General features: G+C 43.0%; 2 protein-coding genes across 2 annotated transcripts; both read right to left on the bottom strand.

Annotated features, from left to right (window-relative positions):
* Window positions 1–9,916: 9,916 nt before the first annotated feature.
* Window positions 9,917–12,518, bottom strand: LOC307234781 (amino acid transporter heavy chain SLC3A2; the record flags this gene model as incomplete). The annotated part of the gene is made up of 8 exons (XM_080006644.1): window positions 9,917–10,318; window positions 10,560–10,667; window positions 10,810–11,005; window positions 11,098–11,153; window positions 11,234–11,311; window positions 11,436–11,536; window positions 11,642–11,803; window positions 12,167–12,518. The coding sequence occupies 8 exons, from the start codon at window positions 12,516–12,518 to the stop codon at window positions 9,917–9,919; spliced, it is 1,455 nt and encodes a 484-aa protein (XP_079862770.1).
* A 2,527-nt stretch (window positions 12,519–15,045) lies between these two features.
* ppm1na (protein phosphatase, Mg2+/Mn2+ dependent, 1Na (putative)) lies at window positions 15,046–18,899 on the bottom strand (the record flags this gene model as incomplete). The annotated part of the gene is made up of 6 exons (XM_080006643.1): window positions 15,046–15,084; window positions 15,397–15,460; window positions 15,543–15,657; window positions 15,774–15,891; window positions 16,679–17,250; window positions 18,494–18,899. The coding sequence occupies 6 exons, from the start codon at window positions 18,897–18,899 to the stop codon at window positions 15,046–15,048; spliced, it is 1,314 nt and encodes a 437-aa protein (XP_079862769.1).
* Window positions 18,900–19,106: the final 207 nt, after the last annotated feature.

Raw genomic sequence — 19,106 nt, 5'->3', positions numbered from 1 at the left:
GATTATATGCACTTTGGTGAAGCTCTTCCTGTAATATTTCAAACTGAGTGACACTTTTGGCAGGGGGAGCAATAACCTGTCAGGGTCAATCTTTTTCAAATTGAAGGAAAAATAAACATTTCTTAGTGGACCGAAAGATATACACCACGAGGATAATTAGGCACAGTAGCTCACCGTATAGCACGGATGTTCTTCCTCTCTAACCTACCTGTCCGTTTCTGAATGCTTGTGTGAGGGACGCCCAAGAGCTGCCGCATGCCGATTTTGCCGTGGGAAAAAAAGTTTGCTGCAAAATGTAATTTAAGAGTAAATGGTCTTTCGATTCAACGTGAAGATGCCACGAAATGTCTGTATTCTTATTCTCTGATGCTAAAACCTGTGTCTGTTGTTTGGTTTGTGTGTACTGGCAGTGCAGACTGCAGTGTGTTGGTATTTGACGTTGTGCCGATCCTGCATGAGGGTTAAGTCACCCCCGTTTTTTTTCTTGCCACTTGCACATTTTGTTATTCTTTGAGGGTATTCATGATTTTGTTTTGTAGTTGCTCAGAATGAATGCAGAAATGAAGAAAATCAAGGTTTAAAAAATAAAATAAAAAATGGAATTCTCACTTCCTCCTGTACATGTGTAAAAAAAGATTAATTTAAAAAAAGTTGGAAATTGTGGAAGTGTTGACAGATGTCCACGTGCACGTTCAAATGTTGATATATTTCATATGTTCTAACATTTACTGAAAACCCCAAAAACATAAATAAAAGTGCCGCACTCCATCTCAAGTTGGGTTATTGAATGAAGGTTGCGCGCACATACACACACACTAACAATGGCTCTCTGTTAACATACAAGTGAAGCAAGAATGGGACAGGATAAACAGAATAAAGTGTTTTTCTTTGAGAAGCAAACAGTCTTTTCGGCCTTTCTATTGTCCCTATCACAGCGTCCTCAGGGCCAGTTCTCAAGAGCAAATATTGAAACTATGTCGCTGATTACAATACAACCCAACGGCAGAAAGTGTTTGTCAGTGATACACTTTATCAAACAAAGATTAATCCATGACTTAAGGATATGTCAACATGCTGGTACTATAAATAGAATGTTTTTTTCTCATGCCACAACGCCTTTACTATACGCACATTTAACTCTCATTAACTTCTCTTTTGCCTGCAGTGAAATCTTTGTATTTTTCATCTATAGTTATTTTGCATGATTTAATTCAAAACAGTTCCCCGTTCCACATTTTAATCAGCTTCCATTCATCATTCAATGTTATTTTTGATTTCAGTAGCAATCTCTATAAAAAATGTAAATATTATATATTTGGTTAAATACTCAATTCTTTGTAACACCATGTGCGTTTTAAAGAAATTACTTAAATGTCCTCACTGCAAGTCACACCACATGAGAAGGGGTGCAAGTGTACCGTTAATCTTGAACCATCAGTCCGAAGGAAATGCATCATAGGAGGGAAAAGATAATCTGCCCTTCATCATGTGCAAAATTGCTGTCATGGCTCAGTGTTGCAATGCGCAAGGAACTTCTGGGAGAGGGGGCTTTCGATCGCTTCCATCATTGTGGGCATCTGTGATGAAGCCACCACCTACAGGATGATTGATAGGTGTTGCGATATGGAATGTTCAGTTGAAGTTCAATTCATGTATTATACCAATTTGAAGACAGCAGATGCACATCATAGTGTAAAGCTGCAGATCAACCTCACCCATAGTTAGGAATATAGCATTTCAACGGCTAGTAGGCTTGTAATTACTGTAGAAAGGTTGATGGAATCAACTGCGAATATTGCAGATGGAGAATTGTCATCATGCAGGGACTCGTCCACACATTCTATCAAACGCCATTTTTGTTCATATTAAATAAATACATAAATATATATGGCTATGAAATAAATCAATATGTCTTTGAAATAAACGCTAAAATAAATAAATGAGGCAAAAAATACGTGAATGAATGATTAAACATAGCTCAATAAATAAATAAAGAGTTTTTAATTTAAAAGAGGACATTTTCAAAAGAATACTTTTATTTATTTCAGGGGAGTTTTATTTCATAATTCCACATTTATTTATTTCAGGGGACTTTTATTTCCTAATGCCACATTTATTTCCCATCTCTTTTTATTTCCCTCTGTTATATGCAAACGAACAGGGCGTGGTTATCGCACGGATTCAGAGTCGGCGGAGAGAGGGGGAGCTGGACTGGCGCTGCCGTTGCCGTTCTTCTACGCAACAGTGGTAGGAGCGATTGCTCAGAGCTGGCCCTCAGCTCCCTATACTTCCTGGGTTGGAGCCAGGTGGAGGGCCACCACCCGGTTCCTCTTGACCAGCGCACCCTGTACACCATGTCCGTCAGCTGTTCCGGTACAGTGCAAGGGTCAGCCCACTGATATTTACATTGATTTATATTTTTAATTATTTAACGCCTCATTTATTTATTTCAGAATTTATGTCATAGACATAATCATTTCTGTAATCATTTATTTATAAATTTAATATTGACTAAAATGATGTTCCATGCATGTAACGCGTTTCTATCTGTTTAAAAAGAAAAACCTCCATCCACACAACAATGCAAAAAACATTTAAACCGCTCCCATAAGCCAGGACAGTAGGGGCTGATAAAAGGTCGTAAAACTTGATGTCAAACACCACAGTAGTAGAAACTTTAAAACTTTTAATGGAGACACCACAGACAACACGATGGTCGTCGGCCATCGCTCGCAGGTTCCTGGTCATGACGACCAGCGTTTTCAAGAAGCTCTGTTTCGCGTCTCCTTTCATGGAGCGACTTTGAGCAACTCAGTCATCAGCCTCAGAGCAAGAGAAAAAGCACATCGAGACTCGAGTCGCGGATCACAGAAGCATCCTTATCAAGTTCTCATCCCGGGATTCACAGAGCGGCGGTCTGGGCAGCAGCCAAAAAGCCTCGGTTCCTGTGTGATAATGGCCTGGGCTTTGGTGGAGGCCTCTGCAGAGTCCACAGGGGAAATCGGTAGAAGTTGTGGTTGGGCTGTGGAAGCCACCCCAAAAAGGAGGGGAAGGCGGCTTTCTCTTTGGAAGGATGCGGTTTTTGTTGAAAAATAATGGGATTTTTTCATTCAGCCCCATCGTAATACGGAAACCGATGTGAGGCTATAGGAGAACAGATGATTAGAGAAAATTGTTAAGCCTTGCATTCAAGTAATTGACGTGTACTTTTTTATTTTGTTTGTTTCTACACTGGATGGACTGAAGTTGAGTTATGCTGACGTACCTGAGCACTCTTGTAGTTGACTCAACGTAAGTGAGTTGACATTTTCTCTGATGTGGAAATACAAGTTCAAGGGTGGAAAGCACTTTTTATATAATGGCTTTAAAGATGTTGAATATTCTTCTGGGACTCTATAATCTCAGCCCCCTTTTCAGACCAGGGGAGCATGAAAAGGGTTGGTATGGGCACTACACTCTTCCCTAGCTGGGGTAAAATCCCAATACACTTGTTTTTTCTAAATGTTGTCTTTATTCTTACAATCCTTTATACTAAAGGGGTGTAGCGGCTGCCTCACTTTTGCTTTAATATTCACATGGTTGTGACTGGAAATGGTGCAGTTATCGATGCTTTTTGCAAATACTTTGTTTGTAAGTTAGTTGCGACTAATGGTCTAGTTACAGTATTCATTGATGTTGTTGTTCATTCATTGTCTTTATATTTTGTTTCTCTTATTGCCAGGAAGTGCAATGCCTTATTGTTGTTTGCAAAGCGATACAAAACTGATTGTTTTTATTTTTCCAAGGGACTCATTCTGCAGTGGCGAAACGAAATCTGGCTCTCACATGGGTCAGTACGTTCAGCAGGTGTGGGTATATTGAAAAACAATTTTATAAGTAATATACTACACTCAGGTGTTGATGTAAAAGGTCATTGTACATGTTCAGCCGCAGCATTGAAAAACCACTGACAGGTGAAGGGAATGACATTGCTCATCTCTTTCCAATGGCACCTGTCAAGGGGTGGGATATATCAGGCAGCAAGTGAACAGTCAGTTCTTGAAGTTGATGTGTTGGAAGCAAGAAAAATGGTCAAGCGTAAGGATCTGAGCGACTCTGACAAGGGCCAAATTGTGATGGCTAGACGACTGGGTCAGAGCATCTCCAAAACGGCAGTTCTTGTTCCCGGTATGCAGTGGTTAGTACCTACCAAAAGTGGTCCAAGGAAGGACAACCGGTGAACCGGCAACGGGCTACACTGGAGTCCATGCCTCAGAGCTGTTTTGGCGGTAAGAGGGTGGAGCCACACAATATTAGTGGTGGTTTTAATGTTGTGGCTGATCGGTGTATATGCCAAGTAATTTAATTTTGCAACTTTATAAGAATTGTCACTATTATTTATGGATATAATGTTAAACCAGAAAACAAAGACTTGCTTGGCGCTATAAATCAGCAGTTATTATTGTGGTTAGACAAGTTTCCTAATGCCTCCCTGTTAATTGGTGGCAACTTTAACATTGCTCTTGATAATGTGATTGACAGATCAAAGCAAAATACCAACTTAAGTGCTTATTCAATTACTTTCATGCAAAGATTTAACTTGATAGATATTTGGAGAGAAAAGTTTCCTAATGATAGAGTATCTACAGAACACACTCTTATAATACAAGAAGGTCTCAATCTAGATGATTATTGGCTGGTTTCCAAAAACCTTAATATACTGTATAGCTCTATTTGTTTTTTGGAAACATAAAAGTGAGGTTTTGCTTTGGCAAATTGACCTTTGTGAATGTAAAACTTTGCAAAAAATACAATGAGACTGGTTATAAATACTCTATTTAATATATTGTGTGGATCCGTAAATATATATATACATTTTTCAGTACAATTTGAAAGTTCAAATAAATCCACAAATATCTTGCCACAGATTAAGGGTATGCATGCATTTGGAGAACAGATGAACAGTCTCAGCATGGGCGTGACAGGAGGCACAGCTTAAATCAATATAATTTTTGAGTATAACACAGAAAGACCTGGCCGGGCAGGAGCGACAAATGAATGATTTTAAATGAATCTTCTTTAACCTTGTTGACCAAAAAGAATTGGTCTAAACGGGAAAGTCCAAACTTTTTTTTTTCCCCCAGAATAAATTGTTTTACACGATTATTCCAAAAAAGATAATCCAGGTCAAACAGAAACAAATATTACATTGAAAAAGAGCAATGATCTCACATTTGTTCTTGCGACCAGATGAGTCAAAGAAGACTTCCAACTGGTGAGTCGGCTCCATCAGTAGAACATCCAGCTGGTAAACAATCCTAAATAATCCAGACACGCCGGAGGGGAGGGCATCAAAGAATGTTTAGGAGTCACAGGTATCTTATAACATTGAACAAATTCCTGATAAATAAATAAATTAAAGAAATTAAACACCATTATTTTTGAATAACGGACTCACCCAAACAATGTTATTATTGTTACAGAGGTCTGTTTTTTATAAGGTATATATCTATTATTCCATCTAGACCATGCAATCAGTGCTTGTTTATGGAAGTTAGAAAGGCGAATGGGAATCTTTTCAATGTACTCATAGATATTTTAATCCACCAATTTCAGATAATATATTTCGGTGGCATGGTGGCTCAGTGCATCGCACGGCTGCCTCACACCGTAAGATCCTGGGTGTTGGCTGTTGGCACTGCGCTCCGGCCTGTTATTTCCCCATAAGGGGCATTTCCTGTGTGGAGTTCTATGTGTTCCCCGTGTTCACACGGGGTTTCCTCCATGTAACATCAGTCAGGACCCCCACCGAAAACATGCAGAACATCGTCGTTTGACCAGCGGTGGACGTTTGAAAGTGGTCCCTGTCGCTGTATGCTGCCCAACGGAGGAAGGACAAGCCAGGATGGGTGAAAAGAAGAGAAAAAGTTTCATCGGCCACCATTTGAAGTGTGTGTGTTGGCTGCCGTCGCTGCATGTGTTGTGGTGTGTGATGACTAAAATAATCTTCTAATATGGTTAGAAAAACAATTCCACATTGAATTTGGATTTGTTTTTTTAATTTCTTGATCCAATGAATCCAATTATGATCCAGTCATGTATTCATGACAACTGATTTCTTTATGTAATGTGCTTTGTTTTTCCATACATTTTTTTGAAAAGTAGCATTTCTATGTCTTTGATTATTTATGATGTAATGAGAGAGGGACATAGGTAAGCCTTGAAATACCATCTGCTTTTGTTATTAATGTTCTACATTTCAAATACCAAACAAGAGGCCACTGGTTAAATTTCCTTTGTGCTTTTTCTATGATTGGGGTACTTCTGTGTTTTTTATACTTATTGGTGTAGATCTCCAAGTATGTCACTGGATCTTTGACAGGAATGTTAGTTATTGAGCGAATAACAGTTTTAAGTATTTCACATTAAGTATAGTCCAGTAGCCTCAGGGAATACATGAATTATATTTAGACACAAAATATCTTAGCAGAGTCTTTTGTTCCGCTCTGTAATGCCTTTCAAAGTGCTTGTTTTAATATAATAAAAGCGGGGTGATGAGGAGTTAAACTGATCTTGAAACCTTAATTATCGAGCCGTCAGTCGTATGGCATGCTATCTTAATGCTTTTTTCTGCCGTTTAGGGAAAGGATACGTGTTTGGCTTGAAACTGAAACTGTGCAACCCGGTCTGATCCGCTGTTTATTCCTATGACCATATAAAGTGTGAATAGCGTTGCTAAAATACTGCCCAAAACCAAATTTCTCTAGTGAATTGAAAATAGATTTATGGTCAACCGAGTGAAAAGCTTTGTAGAAATGTAAGAAGAGGATGAGACTGTTATCACTGATGAGCTCAAAGTAATCTAAAATATCTTGTTCCAATCTAATATTATTTGATTTGTGCCTATTTCTCATGAACCTAGATTGTGATACGTCTATGATAGTGTCCAAAACTGACTAAAGCCGTTTGGCAAAAGCACCTACGGTAACACCTTGTGATTGGGGGTGTAGTTTCTTGATGAATTTGGTGTGTTGATGAAGAAGGAGTGACCGCTGGCGCTGACTTGAGTAAAATAATAGATTTATTACAAAAGAACAGCACCAGACCAGACTTTGCCTAGGAAGTCCAGGAGAGAACCATGCCGGAAGGATTCTCTGTTGAATGAGACTCGGCAGTTTCTTTTATGCTTGCCCAAAGACAATGGTGACCACTTTGTTCCCCTACGTAGGTCACAGGACACATTCCACCTACCTTATCTCCAGGCCCCCTGGCAATGGGCTCTCTCTCTTGGGACCCCTGGCACCATCTCTTCGTAATTATCTTATACGATGGGGCTGTCTTGGGACGCCACAGCCTCCAAGACACCTCAGGGGACTGCCAATTCTTACGACGGCCGAAATAGTCAGAAAAATGTTGGGTTAGAGATAGTTAAGTAGTCATCTCCTGTGGTTGAGATACACTTTCTGAAAACAAATTAAATAAAAAAAGACCACTTGTTCCACAAATGCTCTGTAGAAATTCTGATGTAATGCCATCCACCCCACGGGATTCGTTATGTTTAAAGCAGCATCATGTAACTTTTTGTATCTACAGTTTCTGAGTGCACCACTGTCGTTAAACTCGTTCCGGAGTTCGTAAAGAACTTGTGTCCCCGGACAAATTTGAACCTTATCGGTCACGTTTCAATAACAGAAACAGTTCCAAAACCGGGGCAGCACACGTGAGTAACAAACCCGTGGCGCGACGAAAGTGAGGGCTGGTGTGCTCCGGCTGAGGTGGGAAACCTGCGGGTGCTGGGCCCGCCGCTTTTCCCGCGGTTTCGTACCCGAACAAAGGAGTTACATAGTGCACGAACAGGCATTCGGGGGTATGGGTGGGGATGAAAGAGGTGCCATTCTCCATATTACAAGTTAGTGTACCATCAAAATGATTCAGAAGTGTTATTATAATGTAAAAAAATGACGTAGTGTTGCTTTAAGCTATTGATGGTTAAAATGCCTCTTGTGGAGACGTGTGACATACATCATCTTGTGATGCACCTGACCACATCATGAGTGATGTTACCTGGGGTCATTGGGTGTTTCGGGTCTTTCAACAATCAGACACCCTCACCCATGCGACCCAGCTGGGTTGATAAAGCCCCGGCTTGTATCCAGGTACACTACCCACACCTCTCCTCTCCTGATCCACAGCCACATTGAAGCAACCACTGCTGCCTCGGTGGCCAACTTGATGGTCTTTCATCTACTGGCCCCTGTGATGCCCAGCATGTTGAAGGCTCTCCAGAGGGACCGGCCTGCAAACCCTCTGCATCCCACCTTAATGGGCTCGCACCTCACTCGCCACCCGTTGCTTCGGCATACTTCTACAGGCTCAGGTAGTACTTTGCCCTCTTCCTCTCGTTGGCATCCTCAATGCGGTCCACCCAAGGAACAGTGAGTTCCATGAGAATGACCTGCTTGGAGGTTTCCGAGATCAGCACCATGTCATGTCTGGCCTTAGCGTTGTTGTGGCAACAGTTTCCGGGAACTTTAGTTGTTTCCCCAAGTCAACCTTCAGTTCCCAGAATTGTGCCGTTGCTAGTGAGACAGATGAGGTGGTCCTGACAGCTGATGTTGGCTTCTCCTGAGCTCCGGCGAAAGCGACAGTCTTCTTCACTGGGCGGAGGCACTTGCAGTAGCTAATCCCACTGCAGATGGTGTCCGCTATGGCCTTCAGGACTTGGTCCTGGTGCCAGCGGTAGCGCCCTCCCTTCAGGGTCCCTCTCTTCAGGCACAGAGGGCAAGCCCATGATTCCACCAGCAAAACATGTTGGGTGGGCTTGGTAAAAAGTCATAGACAGCCCTGTTTCAAAATTTTACTTGATGGGGCTCGGCTTTCCAAAGCTCAGCCCATGAGACTTTGCGCTCCACCGCCTTCTCCCATCTCGTCCGGGCTCCCTGCTGCCGCATTCCAACCATCCTGCTGGCTCTCTCCTCCTCAACTGACACTCGCACCTCATCCTGGATGGGAACTTAAGCTGCTTCCCCAGAGACAGTGGAAGATAATAGTCCTATGGTATATATTATTAATGGAATTCACCTCGACTGGTTCTATGAAAAAGGTTGCATTCTTTTCCCATTATTGAGATGTATACAATTTGCTGTAGAAACTAGAAGAATATGTACAGATGTGTTTAGGGTCATCAGTCACATACATCATTGCCAATTCTAAGTTGTTGGATAGAGTTAACTTTCGAGTTTAATTTTTCTAATCTAAAAAAATCTTTGTTACCCCTTTTCAATCCATTTTTGTCTTGATCTAATAAATGCACCTTCTGCTTAAAGCCTCTACATGCTGTATTATCAAGCTTATTCTGATACTAAGCAAGAGTTTCTTTGTCATTCACTGAAAGACAAAAAAAAAAAAAAAAAAAAAAATACAGTCTTCTGAAAAGCCTCCATCCTGGAAGGCGTTTTCAATAACCTGGAAACTCTACTCCCCTCTAGTGGAGAGGCCAAAACACTTCAGTTTCAGGGTGGAAATGACAGGGCTCAGCGATGCTGTAGCGCCCCCTAGTGGTTCTCACAACTGTGCCAACTGAATCTAGTATCAACGCCTTGCTGGTGTATGGGAAGCAGTATGATCCATGTGATGCAAAAAAATTAAGACAAATAGGTATATATTTTTTACTATATTTTTGTTATACAAAAGTATTTGCACTGCGTTCTTTTACCAACACTTCACATTGCTGTCTAACTGTCGAGAAACGGAAGTAAGATTGAGGCTAAGTTTTCATTATTCTCTGGTACAATTTGTCGCTCAGTGTGTGCCTGAAGGGACTCACGGTCCAAACAAGAGACACACATTTACAACCACGTACAATGCTGCCACGCGCAATAACTCAGTACATGCTCTGCCACACAAGTCTCCTCATTGGGCCCCCAGGGAACCGGTTCTAAGAGTAGCTTCCCGGCTTGATCAGCTTGAGGATGATGGCCTCTTGGGGTTTGAGTTCCAGCATGTCCAGCAGGACGGAGCCCAAGCGGTCCATCCCTGTGCTGGTCACAAACACTCCAGACGCCGGGAGGTTCTGGACCCAGTTAGGGTCCAGATGACGGGGGTCAGGGCCAATGTTGAGCAAAACCAGGAACCGGACACAGCCCCAGGAGCGCAGGAAGGCCAAGATTGGGAGAGATGTGGGAGAAGGAGGAACAAGGGTGGAATTTGAGGCGGAGGGTGACTCCGATGTGGTGTTGAAGGGGATAAACGTGAAGCTGCCGAAGAGCAGGGCTTCCTCTCTGGATTTAGAGCGAGTCAGAGATTTGAAGAGGGCCAAAGCCGACCACTTATCCTTTCCCTAAACGGCAGAAAAAAGCATTAAGACCGCATGCCATACGACTGCTCGATAATTAAGGTTTGAAGATCAATGGTTGATAATTTTATTCGCAGCATGAGAGTTCGATGTTACCCCATTTTCAGACGCTGTACTGTCTCCCATATTCAAGGACCCATTCTACACAACAGAAAAATGGATTGGCTGTAAAATCGATTGTGCAAGACAGGCCTCACAGGCTCAGATAGCCGAGCGTGGACCCTACTTGTGCATTGCCGATCTCTTCACCATATTGGACGGCAGGCGACCCTGGCAGGGTCATCATCAACACCAGGAGTAACTTCTGTAAGGCACTGGATGTTTTGCCTCCAACCTACCAAAGATGGAAGGAAACTAGTTGACAATACACTTTCCTCAGCCAAAATGCATAGTTATATAGATGTAAGGAGTTATACTGTAGGTTGATCCTTTGTTTTTTTAATAGACCACCCCTACAGACTAGTGATTGGTCTTACCATCCAACTTGTCCAAATATCCTCTTCAACCTTTTGCAGGTGCTTCTCTATGGCTGTTGCTACTTCTGATGAAGATATGATGCGATGGGACGGAGGCAGAATTGACTTCATCACCACATCCACCAAGGTGTCGTTAACCGAGCTGGAAATGTTGAGAACAGGTAGAGAATCCCCGGTCTGCTTCACCACCACAATCCTGCAGAGAAGCACAGGGACTTTGTTTTCAACAAACTTAAAATGATATCCGTGCGCATGCAAGCGACAGAGGGAAAATAAGTTACCCCTTACCTTTCCTCGTCTTTGTTGCTGAACTCCTTCATCACAGCCCTCCATTCCAACAGAGTCTAGAATTTAGTCGAAGATTCTTTATTTGGCAGAAGTCGGGAAATGCAAGCCCTCGAGAAACACTGTTTTGACATCTTACCGGTTCTGAATACGCTGGATCTGTGTCACAAATTGCAAAGCCTGCCACACCCTGCTCCAACCACAACCGGAGTGAGTTCTGTAATAACATGGCAGATACTACTTCTAGAAGATGTCATGTTTTTAAGAAACAATCTTGCCGAATTATAACTTTCCCAGCAGGCATTGGTAGTATGAGCATTTGATATGAAAATCAGTTTTACCTGCTCTGTTGTTGATACATTTGGGGACACCTTTGTGTTGTTCGCTGAATAGACCGGTCTCGATAGGTCCAGTTCACAGAAGTCCAGCACTACTTTAAGGCCTACAATTGCAGTAATAAAAAAAAGTAATTTAAGATACTGTTTGCTTGAGGACAAAACATTCTGCTTCACCGTAATAAAAAAAAATAAAATAGTTCTTCACTCACCAACTTTGTTGCTCTCCGTGAGCAGATGCTCCATCTGAGGCAGGGTCATCAAGCTTTCGTTCATCACAGATCCGCCTGGAGACGGGCCTTTATAGAACAGACCCTCCAAGATCAGGGCCCCGGCACCCAGGGACTTGATGTAGGAAAGATGCGCACACAATGCTGGGAAGGCCAAATAAATAGTTTAATTATTAATGCTCTCGCCACAGGAGGAGATGTACTGTACTGTACATGTGATGCTTTGCAAAGAAGAAGTGATGACATTTTAAAGTCAATTGAAGCGAAAATACATTTCATATTGCTCATTGCAAAGTTATTTTTACATAAATCAAAAAAAAAATCAAGTAAAAAACGTTTATATATATATATATATATATATATATATATATATATATATATATATTTCCCCCCCTCTGGAGGGACTACATGTTTGTGTATTATGTGAACTGCTTCAAATAAGGAAAAAAAAAAAATATTAAAAGCCAAATACTACTACAAATAAAAACAACTGAGCACCACACTCACCCTCGACACCCCCAGTGCCCCCATGCTGGTCCAGCAGCAGGCCAGGCTGCAACTGGTAGAACACGGTTCTCTGCCACCAGGAGAGCCGCTCTGCGAAGGGCCGTGGGCTCTGCACAATGATAGCGACGGCAGTGCCGAGCATGGCGAGCCAGCACAGCCAGAACAGCACCACCAGGCGGGACCGCGCCTTCCTCCAGCGGGACCCCCCGGCCACTGCCTCCAGCTCATCCTTGGTCAGAGGCTGCCAGGACTGCTTTGCTTCCGGCTCCGGGACGAGCAGTGGCGCGGCCTCCAGGTCGGCCGCAGCCCCCGCCATGCTGCCGTACCCGGGCTCCCCGGCGTTCAGAGGCATCCTGGATGACTGCGGGCGAGATATGACCAAAACAAGTTGGTAATGGCTGTAACTACTTTAATTCTGTTAAATATTTTTATGTAATCATTTCATATCCATTTATTTTAAGTTTGTAATCATTTATTAAGAATTAAGTGCTGTGTTTTAATCCTCTTAACATAAAACATTTCCCACTAATTTCCTGCCCTATTAAATTCTTCAGTTATATTGTTGGGAACAATTGTCTGCTAAAAGTTCTCCATGCACCACCTCTCTATCAGTTTGCTCCATCAATCCCTGAAGTGGTGGAGCTCCTGGCTGCAGCCTGCCCTGACACACACCAACCTGCTGTGAGTCTTAACGGAGGACTTTATCAGGTGTTTTCATTAACCCAATTACCAGGTTTCTCCGGGGCTTCCTTCCTGGAGGTTGCAGTGGTTCACCTTTGGCCAACACAGGCAAGCCTTTTGTTTTTCCTTTTCAATTTTGGGTCTTAAGCTTCATTTTCATCACACTTTTGCCTTTGATTGTCTGGGGGCATTTCTTAGTAAAGTGTTAATCCGTAATATAATTTTGTTTACAAAATCTCCTATTTTCAATGAATCCCATATTTATTTGGCTGGCTCTTTATAAGCAATAGCCAATGACATTCACAAAAAAGAACAGCACAAGAGAAATAAACAAATCAATCGATCAGAAGAAGGTATAGTTCTAAAAAAAGAAAGTGGCCATCTTGACCCGAAAGTTGAAAGAGGTCGCACTTTTGAATGGAATTCTGGAATTTTGTAGTGTAATCCACCGAACACAGACGATTTGATGGATATCCACTTCAAATATATTTGAAACACAAAGAACTATAGGCAGGTATTTCCGTATTTTGTATGAATTATTCTATATATTTTCTTCTCTGAAGCAGAACATTATCACTCACCTTTTATATGTGAAGCGGCTTCTCCTTCCACACCTTCCTCTTCCTCCACCAACTTCCTGCTTCACTTTCTCCGACGTGTGTTCCCTTCCTGGCGGAGTGCTACTCTCCACAGCTGCTTATTTTGAATTATCCGACTTCTCAGAGCGTTCGGGAATAATAGTGAGGTGAGGAGGAGAAGGCCGCCGCGTCCAATATAAGCTGCGCTGAGTCAATTAATACCGAGGTGCTGAGTCTCACCACAACCTGGCAACACATTCTGCAGAACCCATGACTGCAGCAGCGGGCCTCAGCCCTCTGCCATGATAGGACGCCGATCACTTCATTCGTTGTGGAGCTCAAATAGAAAACAGATCATATCTCAGTATAAATGGAAAGATATTTAACTTTTGTAGGTGTAGTGCAATCAACGAGACCTTTATCCCTTTGCCCTTGGATTCAGTGCAGCTGTGGTCCACTGTTGCTTAAGGCACACTAGCTCACACATTCACACTTTGAGCTGCACATTTTGTATGAAAAGTGCTATACAAAAAATATGATTATTATATACATATATATATATATATATATATATATATATATATATATTTTTTTTTTTTTTTTTTTTAAATTATTATTATTAACTACATAGAGAAAAAAAAATTGATGGAGGGAAACAAAAAACAATCATAACAAGTGCTTTACAGTAATTGAGAAACTTGAAATTCAATACCATGTTCACTTTCCTTATCTACAAATTTTAATATAAATGAACAAAACACACTCTTAGGGACCTCTTAGTGCACTATTAGTCAGATTTAGTGACTAATAGTGCACAAAGTGCTATTTTTATGGTCGGCAAAGAAAACTAAAATTGCTGAAAAGTGTTCCACCACCTCTCTAAGGGGTACATTTATTGAGGTATATCCGCTAGTTCTTGGAAACGCCTCTCGGTCCTCTAACCTGCTGAGCGCCCTCCTTCTCTAACCACCTCCAGATCTCATCTGTCCGTCTCTCTCTGCCATTCAACCTCTCCTTCTCCCTTTGTTCCTCTGCTTCATGGGCCCTATCGTCCATCTCACCTCTGGCCTTCTCACAGGATCATGCAAACTCATTATTTACCGACAGATACAATCGTCATGTCGTCATGAAAATTTCTGGCACGATTTATCTGCGACGCACATGTTGAACCAATAATCATGTTGCCTGAGCGTTTTTTTTTGTTTCAAAACAAATATGTTATGCAGTAGCCTCGTGAGCTATTGCTTTTGGGGGGGGGGGAAATGCATCCATAGCTTTTTCCTTAGTGCTGTATGTACAATGTTTATGAAAGTCATGAAAATTCAGCTGCCTTATAACAGAAGCCTTTATTTCTTGGACAAAAGTCTAGAAGTATTACACAGGCACTGTAATGTTTTAACACGGTTGTTTTTGATACACTATCTTTTCAAAATAAAACTTTTTTTCCAACAGTATAAGTGTTTGATTACTAAGAAAACTACCCTAGGTAATTAACAAGCATAGTATACAAGACTTGAAGTGGAAATCATGGATACCCTATCTCGTCACTCATCTGAAGACGTGATCTCAAGATTGAGCAGGTAACCGCGGAAAAAGTACAGCTCGTCAGTTTCTGTCGGATCAGCTCGAATTTGAGTCCTCTTCTGATCCTTCAATGTCCTGAAATGAAACAAGTTGATTATTTCACGGTTGGTAAAAATTTGGAGCCTTTAGGCCTCAGATGAGGACAGGATGTAAGGTGACTAGAATAAGGCGGGGCAAATATCTCACACCTTTTGAGCTGTATTGTTGTCTTAGCTTGATTTCATCTAAATTAACTCAACGTGTACATTTCAGAGTGTTATTGAGCAGATCCAACACAGACACATCAGATTGGGAAAACTAAAAAAACAAAACAATGCACTTGCAAACTGCGGATGGAATGTCATCATAGTTCTGACCTACATTCATGCTGTTCCAACACACGCTTACCATTGGCTCCTGAGATTTGAGAGGCATGATGTGCTTCTGATATGCAGAGATGATACAGTCACGTCTGTTAATGACAACAGAGATGGTTATAAAGGGAGTTCTGTGAGTTACTGATTTGCCAATTAAATACGGTCTTTTGAGCTTACTTGCTTGTGACGCCACCCCCTGGTGGCAACCCCGGGAGGTTCTCTGAAGAAAGGAATTTGATCACATACAAAAGGTCGGGATCCTCATCCTTGGACCTCAGCAGCTGGATAATTTCTATGAAAAGATACAATGAATGATTTATCGCGAGCATACATATTGGACCAGGAAAGGTTGATCGTATTGTTTAGTGCGTTTTCTGTGGCGGGGAAAAATAAAAAAATAAAAATCACCTTCCACTTTGAGGTCGATCTGCTGCTCCAGCGCAGCCTCTCGTTGCAGTGCCTCTTGTGACAGCTTGGGGGCGCCAGGGAAGCAGACTATGATGATGCTGATGTTGTCAAGGCTTCCCTGTGGTGGGGGACAAAGCAGCAGATGGGTTTAATTCACTGTGGTAGTGTGTGTTTTGGGGTCAAGTTTGATGATGTGTCTTTCAGTGTGATTTGATGTAGCCCACTAAAGGACGGCTATTTAGGACTTTATTTTGTTGCTTTAGTTGGTTGGTGTTCTTTAATTTGGTATAAAATTCAGAATATTATGGATGTTTCGGACCGAGCACGGCATATTGGATATGAGCTCAGCGCGTTGCAAAGGACAAATCTGCACGGACTGAGTCATTAATTCAATGGAAGTTCTAACCAACCCGTACATAGTGTTTTCTTTTCCTATCCTTCCCAAAGTCCCGGAGTGCACTAATACGTCTATTTATAGGACAGGGCTATTCTCTCCTAGTACTTTAAATGGAATGTCTGTGTTAAGACGTGCTGCTCTAAATCCTGGCTGGCCTAGGAAGGCAAGCGGTTTACATAGCACGCCAGCGTAATCCAGAGTTGATTTGCAGACCGGACCAGTCCTGACCAGCCTGTCCCCGCCCTCCTGACGTAACACCCGCCATTCATAATTCCATACAGTATGTTTAAAGAACCTCCGAGCTAAGACAATGAAATGGGAGGTATTCAAGTTCAGCAAAAGGTGATATTATGGAATATTTTGGAATGATCAGTCATCAATTGTTAGCTTTTATTGGACTATAACCTTTTTCAACTGAAGCTCGTGGGCCGGGAACCAGGGAATTTAATTCCATTATCATTTTGACCGTGAATGTCAAACAGATCCATAATTATTGGGCTCCAATTACCTTATAGAGGCAAAGGTCAATAACCTGTGCGCAGATATCTCTGAGGTCGTCGCACACCTGCAGGCGGCTGCGCACAAAGGCACACAGTTCTTCGTTGCCAATGGCATCCCACACCCCATCGCAAGCCAAAATCAGAAATTCATCCTCGGACGACCTCTCCACTTCGTACACCTCCGGTTCTGGTGACACCAGCTGCTCGGTCTGCGGCCTCCAGTCCACCTCCTTGAAGTCAAAGTCCCCCAGGGCCCTGGAGACGGCCAGAGAGCCATTGACTCTCTGCAGGGTCACCGAGCCGCCGGCGTTCTGAATGCGCTCCCTCTCCCGGGGGTTGAAGGGCTTGTGGTCCTCCGTGTAGAAGCCCAGCTGGCCGTTGCGGCAGAGCAGCGTGCGTGAGTCCCCGCAGTTGATGAAGTAGACGTAGCGCGCCGAGATGATGACGGCCGCCGCGGTGGAGCCGCTGCGCTCCCAGTTGTCCTGGCGGGTCAGCTTGTGCATGTGGCTGTCGATGGCGAGGAAGGCGTCACGGATCCCTTCCTTCATCTGCTCCGGGTCCTCCCCTGCTTTCATAGAACCTGAAGGCAGCGGGAGATGGTTGGGAGTGAATATTTGGTGCAGACATAGTATGTGTGAGACTTTATCATTTAAGAAATGTCTATACCAACTATAAAGTGAAGAAGTGTAAATTGTTGGAAGTGCAATTCTGAGGAAAACAACTAACTCCTGGCTCCTTTTGAAAAATGCAAGATTCAATCATCTGAGACTCTAGAGTACATTGGAGGGAGGATACAGATGTAACATGTACAGTATTGATAGGTCCATTGACACCATGGGAGGCATTTCTGGCATCCTAAGACGAGTGCGAAGGTTACTGCTCCATCACTGCGCTAGGGTAGAGAAGCGACGAAACTGCAATAAGCGAGCTGGAGGAACATCGATGGAGCTGGAGTTTGGAACCCCATCATCGATTGTTAATATGGAGCTCTACGCTTCTTGTGTTCCATTGATAGACTGCAGTGTTGTGGATGTGTTACGGAGGTCTGAAAGGCAATTCGCCCAGCCAGAAGGCAAGTGAGCAGGTTAGTGCCGGGGGTGAATATGTGCTGCGCTGTTTCTATTGAGAAACAAGTGTTTCCTATAGATGTTGTAGAGCGGTAACACCAGGAGTGGCAGTTGCAGCAACATTGCTAGTACAAGAAAGTTGTACTGGCAATGTTGGCGTCCAGGATCAATCCAAGGCTCCTGGCAGGGAGGGCGGCACTTTGACACTTGGCGATATAGTGGGGCATCGAGATCCATCAATATACATATAGTTGAGGGAGGAGGTCCTTGAGCCATGGCATTTTGTGTGTAGCACTACAGGGAAAACAGTAGGGGGCCTAAGATGGAGCTCTGGGGGAGATCAGTCATCCAGAGTCTTTGACTGTGTCTGTCCTTTTCACATAACAAATCTGTATCCTTTTTTAAAACCTTGGAGGAGAAATACTTTGTGTGTTTCATTGTGTCAAGTAATTACCCATAAACCGTAATAAGACCTTGACATTAATCTGAAAGAACTCGTCCTGACTTGTTCATTTCTAGCACTTTGACATTTACATTTATAATCAGTAAAGATCAACTGTCAACAAATTGGAAAATAGTGTAAACCTTTGCCCGTGAAACACTTTTATAAGACAGTTGTTTTATTATACTCCTTAATGACTTCAAATACTCAGTCTTTTTAGAGCAAACAGTCATATTGCTATGGAAAAATGGGACACCGTGAGAACATCCTCCAATACTTTAATGAATATTTTTTGTGATTTAATTATCCAATACCTGTAGCCATGATATGATCCAGCAGGTTTCTGGAGCAGTACTGTGCCACCGTAGTGCCGGCATGTCCATCGAACACAGCGAAGTAGCTCCACTCCGCCAGCTCTCCACCCAGCTGGGGCAGGCAGGCGTGGGCATCTTCCATCTGCGCCCTCCAGCCCTGCATGCTGGCCACCGCGTAGTTCAGCCCCAGCTCGGAGCCCCCCTCGGACACGTGCTTCTCCAGGACCGGGTGGTCCAGGTACGGGCTCGGCATGGAGTCATCCTCATCCTGGTCGTCCTCCTCACCGGGCTCCTTTTCCCTCGTGCCGCCTTTGAAGAAGAAGGTGACCACCTTCTCCGTCTCTTTGACGAGCTGGCGGAGGAAGGAGGGCACCTCCACGTTGCTGGCCCGCCTGGCCGTCCTCATGGCCCCGCGCAGTCTCTTCTCAAGCTTCTTGCTGGACCTGGACGCACCCCGCCCCCGCCTGCCCTGCCTGCGGCCTTGTGTTTTCCGCAACAGGTCCAGCGCAGCAGTTAAGCTGTGCCACGGCAATAAAAAGATTAATGGATGCCTTGAAGGATACAGCTCCTTCGTTATTTGGACTGCTGGATCTGTTCTTCAGTTATAAGAAAT

The sequence above is a fragment of the Zeus faber genome (genome assembly GCF_960531495.2).
Source record: "Zeus faber genome assembly, chromosome: 9".
NCBI classification, from domain to species: Eukaryota; Metazoa; Chordata; class Actinopteri; order Zeiformes; family Zeidae; genus Zeus; species Zeus faber.
This window is presented reverse-complemented; position numbering and strand designations above follow the sequence as displayed.